General features: G+C 43.0%; 1 protein-coding gene across 1 annotated transcript; it reads right to left on the reverse strand.

The window, feature by feature from the left end:
• Nucleotides 1–363: 363 nt before the first annotated feature.
• LOC120947904 (uncharacterized) lies at nucleotides 364–3,732 on the reverse strand. Its single transcript, XM_040363722.2, has one exon. The coding sequence runs from the start codon at nucleotides 3,730–3,732 to the stop codon at nucleotides 364–366; it is 3,369 nt and encodes a 1,122-aa protein (XP_040219656.2).
• Between the last annotated feature and the right edge of the window lie 18,147 nt (nucleotides 3,733–21,879).

Consider the following 21,879-nt stretch of genomic DNA (forward strand, 5'->3'; position numbering starts at 1 on the left):
TACGGCTTGAGTGAAATCGAGAGTTTTTTTGTTTAAATTCAATCACGCTGCTGTATCAAACTATTCCTCGTTCCTACGTCTAATAATGTTAATTTGTGCGCGGATCGAACGTAGGTAGTGTTCGCGGTTTGTACAGTGGCTTGCCTAACCTGACCGTCTTTAGCCACCACTACCGCTATAACGCGACCCTTTGGCCAGCAGTTTCTGGGAGATTATTATCCGCAATTACAACTAAATCTCCTACCTCGAGTGGTCGTACGGGTTGGAACCACTTGGTTCGACGGGTAAGAGTCGGTAAGTATTCTGCCAACCATTTCTTCCAGAACACATCCGCCGCGTGCTGTGCCATCTTCCAGGACGATTTTAGAGCCGCGGGGCTGTCGCAGAACCGGCGAAGGAGGAAGCCGGCGGCTTACTTCCGTCTGGAGTCCCAAGTAGCAATAGGTTCGGCGTCATAGGCTCCGTCATCTCGTCATCCAGCGGCACGTAGGTAAGTGGCCTCGAGTTCAGTATCAGCTCGATTTCCGCAAAGGTTGATGCCAAAATTTCGTCCGTTGGTCTTTTAGGAAACACGAACTGATTCAACACCTTCTTCACCGAGCGCACTAAGCGTTCCCAGCAGCCGCCAAAGTGGGGAGCCCCGGGGGGGTTGAAGCTCCATTTCGTTAGCGGTCCGCAAAATACCGTCATCATTGCGTCGTGGTCGATCTCCTGCGCTGCTTCGTCCAACTCTCGCGAAGCACCCACGAAATTAGTCCCTCGGTCGCTGATGATTTCGAGCGGGGTTCCACGTCTAGCGATGAAGCGTCGGATGGCTAGGATACACGAGGCGGTGTTAAGGGATGCCGCTATTTCCAGATGGACCGCCCGACTCGTAAGGCAGGTAAATATGACGCCCCATCGCTTTTCTACCCGTCGTCCGACGGCGACTAGAAAGGGCCCAAAGTAGTCTATACCTGTGAACGAGAAAGCAATCTGACCCATTGCAACCCGCTGAAGTGGTAAATTACCCATTAAAGGCGGTTCCGGGCGCGCGTTGTCCACCTTGCATTTCTGGCAGCTTATCCTTATGCGACGGTATTCCCCCAGGATTTTTGGGATGTAGTATCGCATCCTTAGTGCAGCCAAAGCTGTACCGTGATTCACGTGTTTGTACCTGGCGTGGTACGCTTGCATCAAGAGATCGGTTCCGTACTCCTTCCTAGGCAGGATTATAGGATTGCGGGAAGGTTCGCTGATTCCCACGCACTCGGTTAGCCGTCCCCCCACTCTTAGAATCCCATGGTCGTCTAAAGTAGGCGATAGTTTGTATAGACTGCTGCCTTTGTCGATCCTCTTCTTCCACGGATACTTTATCAGCTCCCGATTTTTCAACTGTTGCATCTCACCACGATACGCCTTCTGCTGTATGAATCGTATTAATATACGCTCCGCCTCCGCTAGCTCGTCCTGCGTCAGCGGCCCGTTCACTTTCGGCTCTTTTTTAACTAGATGACGCATGTTTGTTATGAAGCGCGTCACAAACGCCATAGCTCTCAGCGCTCGGTTCCATCTGGAAAACCGTTCCAAATGAATTAGCGGCCTTTCCGCTAGGTGATGGTTCATTCCTTTCCGCAGCTCTTCACTGGTACGTTGTGGTACCCCTTCTTGATTCGGCCAGGCGCTTTCCGGCTCCCAAAGGAACGACGGCCCACGGAACCACCGCCCTTGCGCTGACAGGTCTGGTCGTTTGCTCCATTTTGTGCCCTCGTCTGCTACGTTCATCTTGGTTGGAACCCATCGCCATTGATCCAGATTGGTTCCTTCTAGCAGCTCTCCTATACGGAATGCTACAAATTGGATGCAGCGCCTGTGGTCTGAGTAAAGCCAACTCAGGACGTTCTTAGAGTCGGTCCAGAAGATGGTTCGTCCGATCGACAGTCGATGATTTTGCGATATGGTTTTTGCTAGCCTTGCACCGATGACCGCGGCCTGCAGCTCCAGTCTGGGAATGGATAAAAATTTAAGCGGCGCCACGCACGTTTTCGATCCTACCAGAGCGCATTCGATATGCATATCCCTTCCTTCCTCAAAACGGAAGTAAGCAACTGCTGCCATACCCTTCTCACTCGCATCACAAAAGACGTGCAGCTCAACGTTGGCATCTGTGGAGGATATACATCGATAGCATCGGGGTATAGTCACCTGTTTGACATCGGGAAGCACGTGTAACCACTCCGTCCATTTCCCTGCCGTCTGGTCGCTCAACTCCTGGTCCCAACCGGTGCCTCCGCGCCAAACTTCCTGCAGCAAAGTTTTTAAATACATTAGAAAATGTCCGAGTAGTCCGAGAGGGTCGTAAACGCTCATAAGTGTCCGTAGTATTTCACGTTTCGTTCCTGGCTTTCTCCCAGATAACAGCTCTTGATCATGCCTTGTGGATAAGCGGAATGTGAACGTGTCCGATGATGTGTTCCACCACATTCCCAACACCTTTTCGGTGGATAGACCATAGTTCGCACTAATATCTTTCCCCTTTGTATCCTCTTGCAGGTGTTGCATGACGGCCCGAGAGTTCGAAACCCAGTTTCTGATTTCGAAACCACCGCACGCGTGGATGTAACGGACCGCGTCGGCCAGATCTTTAGCTTCCTCTTCCGTCTCGACGCTGGCTAGCATATCATCAACGTAGTGTTCATGTACTATGCACTCGACTGCCCTGTGGTATTCTGTTGCAAATCGTCCTGCATTCACGTTTTTTACGTATTGTGCACTGCTAGGTGAACACGCTGCTCCGAACGTCATCACGGTCACGACGTAAATTGCCGGTCTTCGCCGTCCCACAGGATCATTTGGCTTCGTTGATCCTTTTCCTTGATGGCCACCTGGTGGAACATTTCGCGTATGTCGCCGACAATCGCCACACGGTTCTCTCTGTACTTCATCAGCACTGACACGAGTCCAGCAAGCATGTCGGGTCCAGGAAGAAGTCTGGAATTTAAGCTTACTCCGTTTACCTTGGCCGCTGCGTCGAAAACCATACGGATTTTCCCGGGTTTGTTCGGATTGGTTACCGGAAAGATTGGAAGGTACCAACCGTACAATCGAGGTGGTGTCTGCAAGCTTCCTGATATAACCTTTAGCTAAGTATTCTTGCATCTTCTCCTGGATAGCTTTGGATAGAACGGGATCTTTACTCATTTTTTGTTTTAGGCATACGTACCGTTTTGTGGCCGCAGCCTTGTTACAAGGTAGATCTGGATCGTCACGGCGCCATATGAGTCCCGTTTCGTAGCGTCCGTCTATTAGCTTTGTTTCTCGTTCCAATATGGCCAAAGCGCGCTCGTTGTCTTTAGATTGCAGGCTGTTGGTCGATGTGCTGATGCCGATCGATTCGAGTTTAAAATACTCTTTCACCGCAGCTGTGAGTCGATCATCAGGCGAGCCATCGCAGGAACATACGTGAAGAAGGCTACGTTGTGACTCGGGAGTGAATCTTACGTTGGTGCAAGGGCCATAAACGACCCAACCCAAGCGTGTCTTCGAGGCGACCGGCTCGTCACATTTACCCTCTACGCTCTTCAGTGGCTGGCTCAATCTGCAATTGTCCACGCCAATTAAAACTCGTGGCATGGCCTCTTCATAAGAGTCCACCGGTAGACCTCTCAGGTGAGCGTAGTTTGCAGCCAGACGAGTCATGTGCATCGTTTGTTTTGGAAGCGCTAGCTCTTTCACGGTGTGCACTTCCGACATTTCGTGCACGGTAGATGTCTCGTGGGGAGCGGATACGCATACCGACAGCTTTACTGACTCGTTCTCTTCTCTTCTTATGTCTCCAGTCCATTGCAAGCACAGAGGGTGTGGGGTTTCCGGATAAACCCAGCTCTGCTAATAACCCATGGTCCATGAAAGTTGATGTAGAGCCGTCGTCGAGCAACGCGTACGTGTCTACGCGCCCAGTAGGTCCGTGGAGAGATATGGGCACGTACTTCAGCAGAGCACCATCGTTTGCTCCTGTATGTGCGAAAACGTTTCCCGTCCCGGTCCCCGGATTGTTACCTGAGGAATCCCGCGAGATTGTGCTAGCTGGAAGTTCATCATTTGCGTGGAGTAGCTCGTGGTGTTGTACGCTACAGCCGTTAACGCCACACGGTGCTGCTCTGCATCTGCCTCCATGATAACCAAGACACTTCCTGCACATTCTTCGTTCGTTTACGAAGGCTCTTCTTGCAGCCACAGTGGTGTTGAGGAATTTCGCGCACTGGTCTAAAGATCCGCAGCTCTTACCACATACTGCACAAGCTGTCGTCGGCAATTGTATTTGACTCATCGGGTCCAAAACACCATCACTTTCCTCTTGTAGAACCGTCGCGTTGCAGTAGGTAGGGTGAACTCGGCCTGTACCGTACGGTCGCTGTTGGTCGGGTCTCGCTGGCTGGAACCGCTGGGGGTGATTACGACGGGGCTGAAGCTGCTGCTGGTACCGATGTTGGTTTAGTATTGTTTCCGGCTGTCGCCGCGCTACGTTTTGCACTTCCGGGCATGGCGTCATATCGATGACATCACATAGATCACTGGCTAACACACTAATCCAAGTTCCGAATTCAATCATCGTCACCTCCTGCATCGTTTTTCTTGTTCGTGCCCAGTCGATGCATAAGACGGGGGGCAGCTTCCTCACCAGCTCCTTCAGCAAGGTCACGTCATACATATAGGCCAATAACCCGGACGCATTTACCGCTCCAACCAAATGCTTCACCGCGAAACCGAACTGCACTACAGTGGAGAGGTCCTCGACCTAGGGAGCCGCCATTCCTCTAATCTTGCGGATCATGGATTCTACGATCAAATCAGGCCTACCGTAAAGTGAACGTAGCGTCTCAATCGCCTCATTCAACCCATCTGGGAAGGCCAACAGATGCCCTACTGCGTCGAGTGCAGGACCTTTTAGTGCGTGTAGCAGACGAGTAACATTTTCATCGTCCATGTAACCACAAGAGGCTGTTGTGCGGTCATAGGGCGTTATAAAGACTAGCCAGTCATCCACAACTCCAGAGAATATTGGTAAGTCCTTCGGTACCGGCTGGCGGGCCGCTATCTGACTTTGGCTCAGAGTAGTGCTGTGTATTAGTGGCCGAGTGTTGTACTGTGTACCGTGCATTGTGTGGCCGTAGCCCTCGTGTGAAATGGGTGTGTTCCGCTGTGCCCTGTGTGTCGTGCGAACGTAACCCGCGTGTGGAGTGTGTGCATGGTGCGCCGTATGCTCGTAGTGCAGTGCGTTTTCGGGATGGGTCGCATATCCTTCCTGTTTCCGGAGCCTAGGCTGCACCGCGTAGTCCGGTTGTGCCGCGTAATCCAATTGTGTCAATCGTCCGTACGGTGCAACGTACTTCGATTGTGTCGCGTATCCTTGTTGCTGTACGGGTGCCTCATACGTCGCATGGCCATGTTGTGTTGCGGAGTGCTTTAGTGTGCGTGTGTTACTCTCGTAGAGGTCATGGCCCTTCGCGAATTGGCCCACCACAGGGCTACATTTTTGACGGGCGGTCAGCTGCATAGAATTTTCCATACCGCGGATCCACTCTTCAAACTCGGCCTCCCGCCGGACGGCAGGAACACTGTTTCACAGAGGCTGTTCGACGGGCCTTTCGCCACCTAGATCGTCTTCAACGTCGAGCAATCGCTTCTCGTGTTCGAGAATAAGGCGCCTCCTACGCCGTTCTTCACATGACGTCGTGGCGCGCCCGACGCGTTCGATATCACCTTCTGATGCGGCGCGCACGACGCGTCGTCTGTCCCCTTCTATCGCAGCGTCTTCGACGCGTTTCATGGCCCCTTCCGACGCTGACCACGTCTCTTCATTATCTCGTATCGTGCTCTCCGTGCCGTACCCTTTCAACTCACCCGCCTTACTCCGCACCAGTGTATAAGGGTCTTACTTCCTGCTTCGAGAATGCGCCTCTGGGTGTTCTCTTCCGACGGGATGAGCTCGTGCCGATGCATTTTTGCCGCCTTACTTTCAACGCACTCATAGGAGGTAGTGGCTCCTGCGTTGGTTACTTCCGACGGGAATGCAGCCGCGCGCAATGGTCTCGGGGTGGACGCTCCGCTGAGGCCGCTGGGAACGTTCTCGCGCTCTATCTGCTGATACGCCCCTGGGGTAGCTGGTTCCCCCCTCGGCATACGACGCGCTGATTGCTGCTCCATTGCACTCTTCACTTAACCGGGCACGGACACTTTTTAATCGAACGCGCGATTTACTTGTTTTCGATCCGCGAAACGAAATACGATACCTTTAATCGTTAGACAATTTAGTTCAGACCAAATTTTTTTGGAATGTAGGAAAATGAAACCAACGCGGAATAATTTCTTGCCGAAACGATTTATTTAGTTTGCCAAAAAATTTATCTAGATTTCGCGAGTGGTTTGAAAAGGGCGCAAATCTTATGCTGCGCTCTTTTTATAGCTTTTTCCTCGTCACTTCGTGTCCTAATCGGCTTGCGCTTCGTGTCCGTTAACCCTCCTGGTTTAATACAGGTCGTTCAGTACCTGCGCTATGTGACAACAATTATCGTAAAGATACTTCCGTCCTTCTCAAACCTGTATTGGGGTAAGAGGTGCGACTTATCATCATCATCATCATGTGCCTTAAGTCCTTGTACTGCTGTTGGGTCCGTCCCACTCTTGAATACGCAGCAGTCGTTTAGTCTCCACTCGGTATCACTGCCATGGGAAGGTTAGAGAAAGTCCAACGCAAATTTACCCGTATTGCCATTCGTCGCTTCCTTCCCGACCAGTCGTCTATTCCTCCATATCATGTCCGTTGTCGCCTGCTTAGTTTGGAACCTTTCCAAGCCAGATATACTATCATCCAGTCCCTTTTTGTTGCCAATCTTCTCTCCTCTGACCTTGATTCCCCATCTCTCTTATCGCGTATACCCCTTTATGTTCCGTCTCGACCCTTACGCCCCAGAGCTCCCCTCTACATAGAATTTCACCGAACCCGTTACGGCCAAAATGACCCACCCCTACGAGCGTTAGCCACCTTCAATGACCACTCCGATCTCTTCGACTACCATATCTCACCCTCGCGTTTCCGCTCCCTCCTTCGCAACACTATCACCCTTCCCACTCCATAATTCGTTAACCCGTACATTCCTTCCTCTCCTTAGTTTTTAAGCAACATATTGTTAAGCCTTTGGCGGACAATTTAATTAAATAAATAAATAAATAACAATTAACAGTCGTTTAATTATACTGCTCGATTTTTCCCCCGTATTTGCCTATATGCGATATCGAGCAGTCGTTAACTGTTTTGACGATCGTTTATTTTAACAGGAATGAACAACAAATGAACTCAGTTAAACCAAAATGAGCTTTAAACGACTGTTAAAAAGAGTTCATTTATTCGCGATGCCGGCTAGTATTAGTATTTATATTTAAGACATACAGGTGGTTATTTGTTACTATTTGTTACTTCAAGTAGCAGTCGACTCTATCGAAATGATTCGCACAAAACTCGCGTTAGCTAGTTTTTTTTAACACTGTTTATTTTGTAATTCACGAGCGTTAAAAAATTCACTGTTCTCTAGCGGCTTTAGCGTACGAATGGGGTCAACAGCTTTCGGACGACGGCACCACGATCACTACGGATTATCCAGCTTCACGGACGTTAAATCGCTACGATCCTTCCGATAACTGTTTACATTTCACTATTAGCGCCACCTGTCGTAGTCTAGCTGATCTAGTTACGATGACCCAGCTAGCCACCGATGCGTTTGTCGCAACACTATTACTATTGCCATTTACCAGTGTTTAACGATCATATATTCGTGGGAATAATGTAAAATTTTTTTGCAGCATAATTTGGTAAAACTTATAATTTAATGCTCCCGAAACCTAATGCAGAGCTACATCATGTTATTGAGGATTTGTTAGTAACATACATTCTAGTTCTTGGCATTTCTATTCTACGCGACAGCCGACAACAGATTTCTCTTATTATTTTTTCGGTAAGTGTATTAAGGTCTTTGATAATTGAGCTGGTAACGGGTAAAATTGGAAAATATCCTGAGTTTAATGTCAATCATAGACGACAAAGTGACTTTTGGGTAAGTATGTCGGTATTGTAGGTAAGAAAAAAAATGTAATGAAATTCTATACGGGAAAATTTATTGAATAGCGTTAATGTTATTCGCGTCCGTGTTATGTGTTTTTTTATTTTAGAAGAAAATTTGTAATTTTTTCCAATGATATTTATGACATAATTATCACCTCTTGAATTACAAATGTCTCGAAATTAATGCCAGATAGCTCTATAACACAGATGGCAGATAGGCCTGACATATAGCATTCTTTTTTCTACCGTTTTGACGTTACAAGTGACGTTCCCGTTCAAGTTACCGTTTGCAGACTGGATTCCATGAAGCAAAAATTGGTACATTAAGGCTGGAACAAGAAGCTGCATTAGCTATATTTTTCTAACTGCTCAAGCTGTCAAAACACACAAATTTAACCATATAAATAAATTAAACCGTTGTCTATGTTTGTTATTGAGGTTGAGGTTAAGAGGTTAAGGACATCAGTTTACCATCAATCTCATCTTTCATGTTTAGCCGGTATCCAACAAAAATATGGGACGAATTGATTTTGAAGAAGAGCTGAATTAGATTGTTTACATTTACTCCATCTACTGACTGCATCGGTTATGTGTCAAACACGGTGAACAAAAACAAAAAAACAAGACGAAATCTCCATCGACTTGACAGCTATTATCTTCTTCTTCTTAGTAGGAACAATCGTTGTTGGTCAAGGCCTGCCAGTATCACCAATGGGCTAGGCTTTCAGTGCCTTATTTATTACCATAGCAGGATAGTTGGTCCTATGTATGGTGGCACAGTCCTTTCGTGGTTTCAACCCATGACAGGCATTTTGTTAATTCGTATGAGTTGACGTCTGTACTAGTGTTGGGAATTTCGTTGAAAAAAAGGAACGGAACGGAACTAGTTCATTTTTCAAAAAGAACGGAACGTGAACCTGGGGTGCAAAAGAACCGACCCAGAACTTAGAAGCCAAACTGTCATCCGGAGGGGGGGGGGGGGGGGAATTTTGCTACTTGTTACAGGATACGAAAAGGCGTTTCTTCAATCTGAAATCATATCTGACACCAAATCTAAATGGGTTCAACCTATGCCCAGTAAGCTACCAGCTGTACCAGCTGTGCTATTATAAAGCATGCATTTATTATCTAGCAATTTTTAAACTTTTTAGATGCGACGACCATTTTCGGTCAAAGCCTTCCTGTACCACTAATAGGCTTGGCTATCAGTAACTTACAGGGTTTCACACTTTATCTCAAGACCGCGGGACCCCTTCTCGAATCTGTCTTAGCCAAAGCCAAGACTGCGGTATGATGCTTGAAAACGTTGATGATACCTGAATTCATCGGATGCAATGCTGAATCTGCGGCACATTTCTCGAAACACACTGGTCCGCGCCGAGGACATGCGGTCCAATATTTTTTTACACGGATAACCTTTGTGTACATCAGTGTACTGAAAACAGTGAATTATTTTTTCGTGTTTTTACCAGAAAAGATTATTTAAACAGTTCAAACTACTTTCTTAACACTTGTAAATATTTTAATTAAACAAATATGCATTCACTCATTTTATTAAATTGTCTTTTTTTGGTAAAAAACGAAAAGGATAATTGAGTGTTTCTAATAGACTGAGGTACACAAAGGTTATCCGTGTAAAAAAATATTCGACCGCATGTCCTCGGCACGGACCAGTGTGTTTCGAGAAATGTGCCGCAGATTCAGCATTGCATCCGATGAATTCAGGTATCATCAACGTTTTCAGGTATCATCAACGATTTCAAGCATCATACCGCAATCTTGGCTTTGACTAAGACAGATTCGGGAAGGGGTCCCGCGGTCTTGAGATAAAGTGTGAAACCCTGTATTAAATGCCCATAGCGTATGGGGGCACAGCGCACCTAAAGCACAGCGTATGGGGGCACGATCCATTCGAGGCTTTTACCCATGCCGATGTTATTGAGTGGTACGAGTTGACGATTGTATCACGAGATTGACTAATTATTTGAATTTCACTTACTATTTAAAACAGTTTTTTTCACATAAATCGTTTACAAGATCACGGCACTCAAATGGTTGTCGAATGGCACAGAATGATTCTAATCGAATGACCAAATATTGGAATCATGCCGAGTGCCAAGATGAAGTGGATATCGTGGCATAAAAAATAAATACATTTTATTTTTCGTTGGTCATACTCGCATATTATAATAATCTTTTCCAACCCGTTCCGCCATATGAGTACAGATTTTAATTTTATAATAGTTATTTGTCTAGTTAAGACAAGCTAAATTATAACAAAAACTATAATAGATGTTACAAATTGCACGATAATACCAAATGCAACACCATTTTTGGTTTCGCTTATCACGATTTTTATAAACGATACGCGACGAATTGCGATGAATATTTCTGTGAGCACAGGCAACACATACTGGCAACAGGCAACACATACTGTGTGTGAGAAAGAGTGAACAGTTATCTTGCATGCAGCAAGCAACAGCCAGACAAAGCCGGTTTTTTCAAAGAACGGAACGCACGAACGTTAGCACCAAAGTGGGTTTATTATACAGGTGGGCTTATCCCGAACAATTTGATAGCCGTGCTGTAGAAAAATGAAAACGAAATGACAGGAGGGGATTCGATCATTTGTTGATGTATGCGTGAGAATTCCAATGGCTGTTTTGGTTGATGTGTCGTAGTGTGGGTGAAAAACTACGTATCACAATCGAATCCCCTCCTGTCATTCGTTCGTCCAATATGGCCCTCCCGCCAAACCTATAAGCCTACCTAGTCCTTATACCCACTTTGGTTAGCACCTTGCTAACAATATTGAAGCGGCAAAGACCGGAACGAAACGGAGTGAACGAAAAGAACGAATTGAACGGAATGAACGGAAAGAACGGAATGAACGGAAAGAACGAAATGAACGGAACGGAATGAACGGAATGAACGGAACGGAATGAACGGAATGAACGGAACGGAATGAACGGAATGAACGGAACGGAATGAACGGAATGAACGGAACGGAACGATTTTGTATAAAGGATCGGAACGGAACGGCCTACATAAAGAACGGAACTTTTTTACTAGGTTCAGACCGGAACGGCCAACACTAGTAATGCTGCTGGCGGATGTGTTGCTCCGTCGCAGCGCCCAACGCCGGTGCTTTACACCGAGTCGGGTATATTTTTCCTTCGTCGACCGGAGAGTGCCTCCGACTATTAAGAAACGAGCGATTCTGAGGTTTGTGTTCGAATGCGCTTGCTTTATTTAGGTTTTCATCTCTTATATGCTATTTAGTTGCTGACCGCATATAGGTCAGCTAACTGTAACTATGAATATTTTGATAACAAGTTTTATTTATATTTAATGCGACATGTGACATGTTTTATGAATTGCGTAAGTTACTTCCTCGTTTGAACCGTGAGAACGGTTGACTACCTGTTTATGTTTGTTGCGTTTCTGAAGCGCGCGCTATTGCTTGAGGCGTGTTTTGCTTGAGCTTTGTTTTAACTTGAGGTGTTTTATCTTGAAGTGTTTTACTTCGCTACATCCGCATATATGCTTTTACTTCACAATGAGGTCGTACGCAACATCCCGGCCCCCGTAACTTCTCGTGAGAGGTTACGCTTCTGTTGGTGCCTTAAACGGCGGAGGACGTTGACGTCTTCTATTACATCTTTTAATCGTAAAAATCGCTAGTGTAGTTAATGGTATGAGCGCGAGCGTTGTTATTCGGTCTAGGATTGTTTTATCTATTGTTGAGGAGTACTTTTGCTTTACTACTTTTTCTGAGATCTCTATGAGCTTTAAGCCTAGTGCGATTGCTCTTTTTGGAGCGTGTCCAACTAGAGCACCAGTCGATTGAACGCGTTTTCCTATCCTTAATTTGCACCGTTTTCTCTCTAATCATGTGTACCGGTCGGATTTCTATGTTTGTAGCAAATTGTTCTGATTTGGGGGCTGCTAATGTTTTTTGTTTCAAGAAATCTGGACCCTCTAGCCATATCGAGTGCCCCTGTTTAGGTTTCGTGGCTTCGTCTGCTGGATTGTCTTTTGAAGCTACCCAGTGCCACTGAATTCTTGATGTTCGATGGATAATTTCCCCTATTCGACATGCCACAAATTGTTTGTAATTGCGAGCTTCTGAATTGATCCATCCTAGTACTGTCTTTGAATCTGTCCAATAGAATTCTTCATCTATATTCAGTCTCAATTCCTTTTTAATGGTATCGGCAAGTCTTACACCAAGTATTGCCCCTTGAAGTTCTAACTTTGGTATTGTAAGTGGTTTTGTGGGAGCTACTCTTGACTTAGCTGCCAAAATATTGACATTTACTGTGTCACCTTGTATTGTTTTTAGATATACCACAGCTGCGAAAGCCCTTTCTGAGGCATCTACAAATGTATGCAGCTCTCTGCGACAGTTTCCCTTAATGTTTGAATAGGATCTGACGATCTTAATATCTTCAACAGTTTTTATAGCGTCGAGCCATTCCTGCCATTTTCTTTGGAGGTTAATTGGCAATACATCATCCCAGTCAACTTTCTCCTTCCATAGTTCTTGCATGAGGACCTTTGATACCGTAGTGAGATTGATGACCAGGCCCAATGGGTCGTAGATTCTCATTATATTTGAAAGTAAGTTCCTTTTGGTCAATTTCTTATCCTCTAGTGGTGGAATTTTTAGTTTATATCTGAAAATATCGTTTCTCGTGTCCCAGTGCATGCCAAGAATTTTCTCGTAAGTATCATCTTTGTTTTCGATAAAATGCATCTCTTTATTCGCTCTCCTGTTCTCAGGAAGAGAACTTATCAATTCATGAGAATTTGACACAAAGTTTCGTATAAAAAAATTAGCCTTATCATGAATTGTCATGATTTCGTTTACTGTTTTGGCAGCATCTTCAATACTGGCGAAACTATCCAGGTAATCATCTACGTAATGATTATCGGTAATTGCCTTCACCGCCTTTGGGTTTTGTTGTTCGAATTTTAGAGCGTTTTGATTCTTTACAAATTGTGCGCATGCTGGAGAGCATGTCGCTCCAAATGTCATTACCTGCATAACATAGACCTGAGGGTCTTTGTTAGGAGATTCTCTGTACAAAAAACGTTGGGCACACTGATCTTCTTGCTTAACCTTTACCTGTTGGAACATTTCCTTTATATCACCAGAGCAAGCAATTTCGTGTTCGCGGAATCTGATGAGTACACCAAATAAAGGTGGTAGCATCAGGACCGGATAGGTGGAATGAGTTCAGTAACCTTCCTTCATTTTTTGCGGCTGCATCAAATACTAGACGAGGCTTAGGTGGAAACTTGTTCTTGTTTCCTATAGCAAAGTGAGGAATATAGTTTATCTTCCGGTTATATTCGAGCAGCTCCCCAGGGGTAGCCTTTCGAGCATATCCTTTGCTTAGGTAATCCGAAATAGTTCGGTGATACCATTCTTTTAATTCAACATCCTTTTCTAATTTTTTTTCTTGTGATTTTAATCTTGTCAGGGCTTGGGGATAGCTATTTGGTAACTGTGGTTTGTCTTCCTTCCAAAGTAATCCTATCTCGTATCGGTTTTCCTTATATGCCAAGGTATCCTTCATAATTTCCAACGCCTGCTGTTCTAATTTTGGCATTGGCGCTTCGTTCGATTTAACTCCAAATTCTTCAGTTGAGAAAAAATTCTGCATAAGTGACGACATTAATTTTTCATCTTCTTCTTTTTGATCTTTGATTGTAAATAGAGGACTACACTTGTTTATATCATTTTGCCAATAATGTTTTCCTCCTCCGAATATTGTCCATCCCAGACGAGTCTCTTGAGCTACCGGTTGGTTAGGTTTTCCGGAGCGATATCCAATGCTTTGAGTATAATAAGCATGTGGGAGACCTAATAAAACTGTGGGAATGGCATCATAGTAACTTTCTAAACCGATATTTTTGAAGTGTTTGTACATTTTGCTTAATTTCTTAGCATCTACCGTTTGTCTGGGAAGGTCGAGTTCCTTCACCGAGCGTAGATTCTTGATGTTGAGCATTTTATTATTTGGCCCACGAACCCTCAAAGAAACAATTTGACTATGTGGTTCGTCTTGTATGTTTCCATTCGTCCACGATAATTTAAGAGGCATATTGGGCCCTGTTAGTTGCAGCTGTTTTCTTACATCATCAACAATAAGACTTGTTGCTGACGCTGGATCCAACAAGGCAAATGTTTTTATTTCCGCACATTCGTGATACAATGTGATCGGTATGATTTGATAGTAAAGCTTTCTGTCCTCTTTGTGGAAGTTTAATCTTTGTGGAGGAATGTATGAGGGGGATTGTTCCTCTTTCATATGGAGCAACGTATGGTGTTTTTGTGAGCAACGTACCACTCTGCATTGAGCAGGAAGGCGGCAGCTAACTGCCTTATGGTTTTTGTATTTGCAGCAATTAGTACAAATGCCCTTTTGGGTTAACAGTTTCCATCTCTGCCATACTGGCTTATCTATGAGCTCTTGGCATTGAGTTGTTTCATGAGCCCTTCCACATACCAGACAATGATTGTCTTTAGAATACATCTTTGGCTGTAAGTGGGCATTTAATCGGTGCCCTCGAAATTTCTGACCATTTTCATTTGCTACCAAAACTGCCGCTAGGTCCTCGGTTGGTTTTATCCATAGTGCCAGATCACTTAATGTGTGAATCTCTTGGTCATTTAATGTTTTTGCAATCCATTTATTTCTAAGATCTGTTGCTAGCCGTGCTATGAGGTCGCTCAGGAGCCTCTGATCATTTAAATATTGTGTTCTCCCCAGTAAATTCATATTATCTACCATATTATTCAACGCGTTGGAAAACTCTATTATTGATGTTGGATTTTCTATTGAAATGTGCCTGCAAGCTGTGAGATCGTTAAGCAAAGACTTGTAGACGCTTTCGGGGTTACCATAAAGTTTTTCTAATCGGTCGATAATTTTATCAAGATTATCAGGACTTAACATGAGACAACTGACTGATTTTAATGCATTCCCTTTTAAGTATCGCTGTAGTCTATTCAGATTCTCCAGCTTTGAAAAATTTCCTTTCTTAGTTGTTTCATCAAAGGCCGTTTTAAATCGAGGCCATAGTTTATAACTTCCATCAAATTCAGGAAGTTCCATAAGCGTACTTTTGCCAGCAGAAGAACTAGCAGTTAGTGCGCTTACAAGTCTGTTAATATTTTCGGTAAGCGAAATATTTTCCTCGCTTGTTTCGGGTTTCAGAGCCTTATCGCTTAGCAATTGTTTTGTTTCCTGCTTTTTTGGTTCTAATATGATTTGATCTTCAAGAGTCTTCTGCAATCTTTCTATTTCTTTTTCTTGCTGCTTTTGTGATTCTTTGTTTCGTTTTTCATTATCTATCTTTTCCTGCAATAATTTCTCTGTTTGAATTAATGCTTCTCGCATTTCTTTCCCGTCGTTTGCAGCTTCGTTTAATTCCTCTTGTAACCGCTCCAAATCCTTTTTATTGTTATTACTTTGTTCTAATTCTTTCTCTCTTTTTTCCTTTAATAATTCGCAAAGTCTTTGTGATTCTTCTAGAGCCTTCTTTTCTCCTTCCTTTCTTCTTCAGATTTCTTACATTTTGAACATACGAAATTCTTTGGGGTACTCTTTACCCCCAAACAACTCAGGTGAAACCACCTGTCGCATTCCGTGCAACTAACCTGTTTCCCCCACTCATCTTTGTTAGTACAAAGCTTACAATGACCGTTTGGATTAGGAATAAATTCCATTGTTACTCACTCAGCGTTTGAGATGCTTTCGTATGCCGTATCACGGATGTCCGCTTGCTGATGATGCTAGTCGATCTGGTGGGTTCTTCTCTGGTCCGGTTACCGCTGTATAGTCGTCTCTAGCAGGTTGGATGCTTTCTTCAGTCACGTTATTGCCGGCCCCGCTCTGCTGCTTGGAACGTCTGCGATCGCTGTCTGCTGCCTGAAGTCGCTGGTGCACTGACCGTTATCCGCTCGCTGTTTGTTTTGTTTGCCGGCCCTGGCGATGAGTCGCTGCTTGCTGCTTGGTGCTTGGAGACGCCGGTGGACTTGCCGCTTGTCGCTCGCTGTTCGTTTTGTTTGTCGGACCTGACGATGAGTCACTGCTTGCTGTCCGTTCCAAACCGAGTAAGCCTACTACTCGTTGTTGTTTAATTCGATGTTTTTAATCAGCTATTTTCATTGAAACTTAAGCTGTTTGTTGTTACTCGTTGTTTTTATTTCGTTGTCGCTGACCTTGCTGTGTAACCACCGAATGGTCACTACGTTGGCGTAGCCTTTTGCTGATTTGGCTTTTTTTTGACGTTTTGCCGTTGGTTTGTTTATATCGTTGTCGGTACCCTCCGTGCTCTTGTGTTCGCTAACGGTTCTCGGGTTTTTTTTTATGATGTCACCTTATTCTTATGGTGTTTCGGCGGTCGTGCTTAGTTACGCACTTATTTGCCGTTCTATTCCACTCCTGGTGTTGATTTTAATGCTTTGTGCACTTTCATTCGCGGTGTTTCGGCGGTCGTGCTGGTTTACGCACCTTATTGCCGATCTATTCCACTCACGGTGCTGATTCTTACTATTTCACTCACTTTCACTCGTGGTGTTTCGGCGGTCGTGCTGGTTTACGCACCTTGTAGCCGATCTATTTCACTCACGGTTGTGATCCTTACTATGTCACTCACTTTAACTCGCGGTGTTTTGGCGGACGTGCTGGTTTACGCACCTTGTTGCCTATCTATTTCACTCACGGTTGTGATCTTCACTATTTTACGCACTTTCACTCGCGGTTTTTTGGCGGTCGTGCTGTTTTACGCACTTAGTTGCCGTTCTATTTCACTCACGGTGCTTCGGCGCTTATGCTGGTCTGAATCACGTGCTATTCACTACGAGGAGGTCGTTAGTTCCTCTCTGGAGCCACCATTAATACTGCTGGCGGATGTGTTGCTCCGTCGCAGCGCCCAACGCCAGTGCTTTACACCGAGTCGGGTATATTTTTCCTTCGTCGACCGGAGAGTGCCTCCGACTATTAAGAAACGAGCGATTCTGAGGTTTGTGTTCGAATGCGCTTGCTTTATTTAGGTTTTCATCTCTTATATGCTATTTAGTTGCTGACCGCATATAGGTCAGCTAACTGTAACTATGAATATTTTGATAACAAGTTTTATTTATATTTAATGCGACATGTGACATGTTTTATGAATTGCGTAAGTTACTTCCTCGTTTGAACCGTGAGAACGGTTGACTACCTGTTTATGTTTGTTGCGTTTCTGAAGCGCGCGCTATTGCTTGAGGCGTGTTTTGCTTGAGCTTTGTTTTAACTTGAGGTGTTTTATCTTGAAGTGTTTTACTTCGCTACATCCGCATATATGCTTTTACTTCACAATGAGGTCGTACGCAACAACTAGTCTGTACCACCAGATCGGCACTCGACAGACCCCGCCGTGCATTTGACGGCGATTTGCGATGGCGCGCGAGGATTCGCACGCCATACAAGTTCACAGCCCCAGAGCCCTCGCTTTAAAAAGCTTGCGATCCTAGACAGTTTTTTCGCCCATAATATTAGCAGTTATAATAATAGCATCCCGAGATCAGGAATAACGGTACGATTTGTAGCAAACTAAACACTTGAATTTTGACATTTTATTTTGAAAAAATCCACAAAAATTGAAAAAGTGATCACCGCAAAAAAATATTTATGAATAATAAACAAAAAATATTTAAAATACCATAAGATTTCGAGCAGATGAAACTGCTCGCAACCCTCGCAATGTTTGACAGGATTAACCGATAACAAATTTTCGACTCGTCATATTCGATTCAAGTGCTTCGGACAGAATTGAGTGATCTATATAATATTACCTAATATTTAGTACAACAGGAGCAGTCCGGTGATTTATAAATCGAATAAACATATTATTCGGTTTTTACAACGCCAGGCAGTTTCGACTCCCAACTGGATCGTCCACTGGCAGCAAAAATTGACTAGCCGGCTGTGTGGAAATGATGTGTCTCGAAAATCTGAATAGGTTGTGATGTTTAATAGTTTAATTATTTGACACGCAATAATAATAAGTTAAATTAGTATTTACGCTAAACAAGCGTCATTATCAGAAAAAAGTGCATTTTATAGATAATAAATTTTTAGAACGTGGGCGACAAACCCAAGAGTGAAAGAAATGCCACGAAAAAGGGTCACCTACAAATTCCCACACTAGTTTAAACGCGATGTTCTAAGGTATGACGTCGATACTCAGTGAAGCAACAGGATTGATACAAAATGATGTCAAAACATGAAAGAAACGGTGACAGAATGAGACGTAATGGGTTTTGGAAAAATGCTCTCAGTCATTCTTTTACCATCAGCGCAACAACTTGAGGGCTTCTGTGCGCAAGCGCCCACACCCTTCCCTATCCCGTATCTGTTTAGGTCGAAAACTCACACCTGACGCTCATTTTCCATTTCAATCTCTCAGGTCTACTGACTATCTGAGTGAGTGACCGTTCCGGTATACCTCCTACGTCTCATAATTGAAACACCCTTCCTCCTAGCAAAATTTGAACACCTCATGCACCAACTGTCCTGATACTTAGGAAGGAGTTCTTTCCATATTTTCCTTGGATCAACAGATTGAGTGAGCGCAACAGTATCAACATGATTTTCTTTTTATGACTCTCGTAAATGAACATTTTGAGCTGTCTCATTCTTTTTTGTTCTGGTTATATTTTCTTTTCTGGTTCGACGACTAGCGGGTCAGTGTACGAATTGCTATTTTGTAAAACGATTACCATGTGAATATAAAGAATTAAACAAAAAATATAAAATAATATGTAATTTCATTGAGGGTTATTATGTTGTTTGCATGCAATGGTGTAGAAAAATGGTTCTTAGTTAAAAATAACGAGAATGGTTAAAATATGAATGGTCATCTGCATTTTTATGGCGCAGAGAGAAAGACCCTCTATGGAAAAAAATAATTAAAATGCTACAGATTTTTTTTCTACTCAGGAGGGGAAACGACTGTAAAATAACATTTTCAGACATACTTTATGATGGTCTTGGCAACTATTATCTGCATCTGTATGCACTGGATTTAGTATGCGTAAATATATATTTGAGAGAATATACATCGGTAGGTGGATAATTATCATGAGAGCAATTGTAAACCCATTCATTTTAGAAATGGTATGTAGGGGAAGTAGGGGTGGTTTGGTTCCTGGGTTTGATTTGAGAACATTTAAATAAAAATATAAATGTATGTTTTTGTTGCACCAAGACTGAAATGCAGGTATCATACACCTTCATGGGGTAAAATCTACACCAAGTGGGATGATTTCGACACATTGGTTATAACTATTTAAATAAAAAATAATATAATGGCCGGTTGTATTTTATTTTGATTCAGCAAAGCAAATTGTTCACAACAGTTAGAAGGAAAAAAAGTCAAAACAGTATTTAAACATGCGAAAATGCAGTTACATTCTAGCCTTGTTACCGACATTTCGTTACAAATAACATTGAATCAGGAATCCACCTTGTAGAAGCTGTGGAGGTAGAAAAGCGGTGTTTGAAAGGAAAACTTCGGATTTATTTAATGCGAAGTTATTGCTATAAATCTCTTATTTTTATTTGTTGTATTTTATATTTCTATACCTACTCCAACATCGGTTATTGGGATCCATTACAAGCGGTTCCCTAGGTCGTGTAGATGATACACTATTTCTCATAGTAGTGTAGATGCTGAAACGACTGCTCGATATGAAACGGCTGTTAATTCGTATTGCATACGCTCTTGATAATCGTTTATTTAACGACGGCATAGGATACGTCGTCAACATTTACAAATGAACTCAATGCGATCGTGATGCCAAACTCGAGCAATTTGTAACGAATCTGGTTATTTTTAACGGCTGTTAATTTCAAACCATTTCTTTTGCGATACCAGAAAAATATTTTTAAATTGCCATGAGAACTTAATCGATTCAATGGATACAACGCTTATCCGATGAAACAAAAAGGACACACAAACCTCAACAACGATATTTTAGCAGAACCGGAATGTTTGCTGTTGTTACCTACATATGACGATCGTTTGTTTATCGATGACCTAGGACCAGTCGTTAAAATTAACAAATGAGCTCAATGTGTTCTTGATGCCAAATTCGAGCAAATTTTAATAACTCCGAGTAACTTTTAACGATTGTTATATTATAACCAATCGTTTCGTGATGTCTGCCTTACTTTTGGCGTATTTTAAAACAGACCTCTGATCTGGTTACGCAATATAACACGAAATAGAACTTTTGAAACGGAATCGTGCCAAATTTTCAACTCAAGTCGAGTTTGAGAATGTTTTATTGGCTTCCATTTCCAATAGTTTTAAAATAATAAAATAAATAACAGAGAATAGTAATCACTATGGCATTGATATTATTTACCTCAAAACAAATCTATTTAATCTTCAGAATTGATTATCTGTAAATGAAGTGTTGTTATTTTATTCATACGTACTAGTTCTAAAAGTTTAAATTTGTCGGAAATATTCACACCAACACTATCTTCAAAGTACTTGTAGTGATATCTCAATGACATTTGCTCGAAATTGTTTTCCCATATCTGCTCGATTAGAACTCGATACGCTTTAAATTGTGGATTAGTGTGTGATCAAGTGTGTTGAAATTGCCAATGTTTGGTGTGTTTGTAAATTAGACGTTCCTCTATCGATGGACGATGCCATCGAGGTTATTTTTCATTCATAGATAAGGTTTTTTTGATGAAAAACAAAAGCTAATTATGTGACGTTATTTTATAAAAAAACGGATATTATTTAAGTATAAAATGGGAACATGGCCAATTATAACGATAGGAAACATCATTTCCAAGCGAATCTAGAAGAAAGTAGCGAAAAAGCCGCATCACAGTTGATTTTAAAGGACTTTTCTGAATTGCCTTAAACTGGTGCAGTTTAAAGGAAGTTTAAGGCTCCAGTTTAAGGGAATTTGCTCGAATTGCCGATTTTTCGTGCTTGAAAATGTCAATTGGGATCATATTATCAACTACAGTAGAGCTCCGTTTATCCGGATATCTGTTATCCGGCTTTCCGTTTATCCGTGTTATTGAGAAATGACAGTTCAATGCAAAGGTTACATTACGTTCTGAGGGGGTTATTAGAAAAAGGTGAAAAACAGCCGAATAAAATGTACCCAGATAACCGGCGCTCCACTGTAATCATTTGCTTTCTCTTCCATACAAAATAACATATTTCTTGTGTTGGATGCAAAAAACTAAATTGGTCGTCAAAATCTATCCCTGAATGCATTTAGTTGCGAAAGCATGTATTTTGCTGATAGCGTCGTACCATTTTTGATACATCAAGTGCTACAGTTGTGCTATCGTCTGAGACGATTAATTTATAATTTGTATGGTAACATATTATTTTGCAAACCGAAAGCTAGGAAAAATTTATCGAGACGTCCCAACTGACATTTTATAGCACGAATAATCGGGAATTCGAGCAAATTCCCTTAAACTGGAGCCTTAAACTTCCCTTAAACTGCACCAGTTTAAGGGAATTTAGAAAAAGTCCTTTAAAATCAAATGTGATGCGGCTTTTTCGTTACTTTCTTCTCGATTCGCTCGGAAACGACGTTTCCCATCGTTATAGTTGGTCATGTACCCATTTTATACTTAAATAATATCCATTTTTTATAGAATAACGTCAGACAAAATTAGCTTTTGTTTTTCATCAAAAAACCACAGCTATGAATGAAAAATGAGCTCAACGGCATCGTT

Source organism: Anopheles coluzzii, chromosome X (genome assembly GCF_943734685.1).
Source record: "Anopheles coluzzii chromosome X, AcolN3, whole genome shotgun sequence".
Lineage (NCBI taxonomy): Eukaryota > Metazoa > Arthropoda > Insecta > Diptera > Culicidae > Anopheles > Anopheles coluzzii.

Bases quoted from the DNA above. Each gene is read 5' to 3' on its own strand.
- LOC120947904 (XM_040363722.2), bottom strand. From the start codon at position 3,732: ATGTCGGAAGTGCACACCGTGAAAGAGCTAGCGCTTCCAAAACAAACG.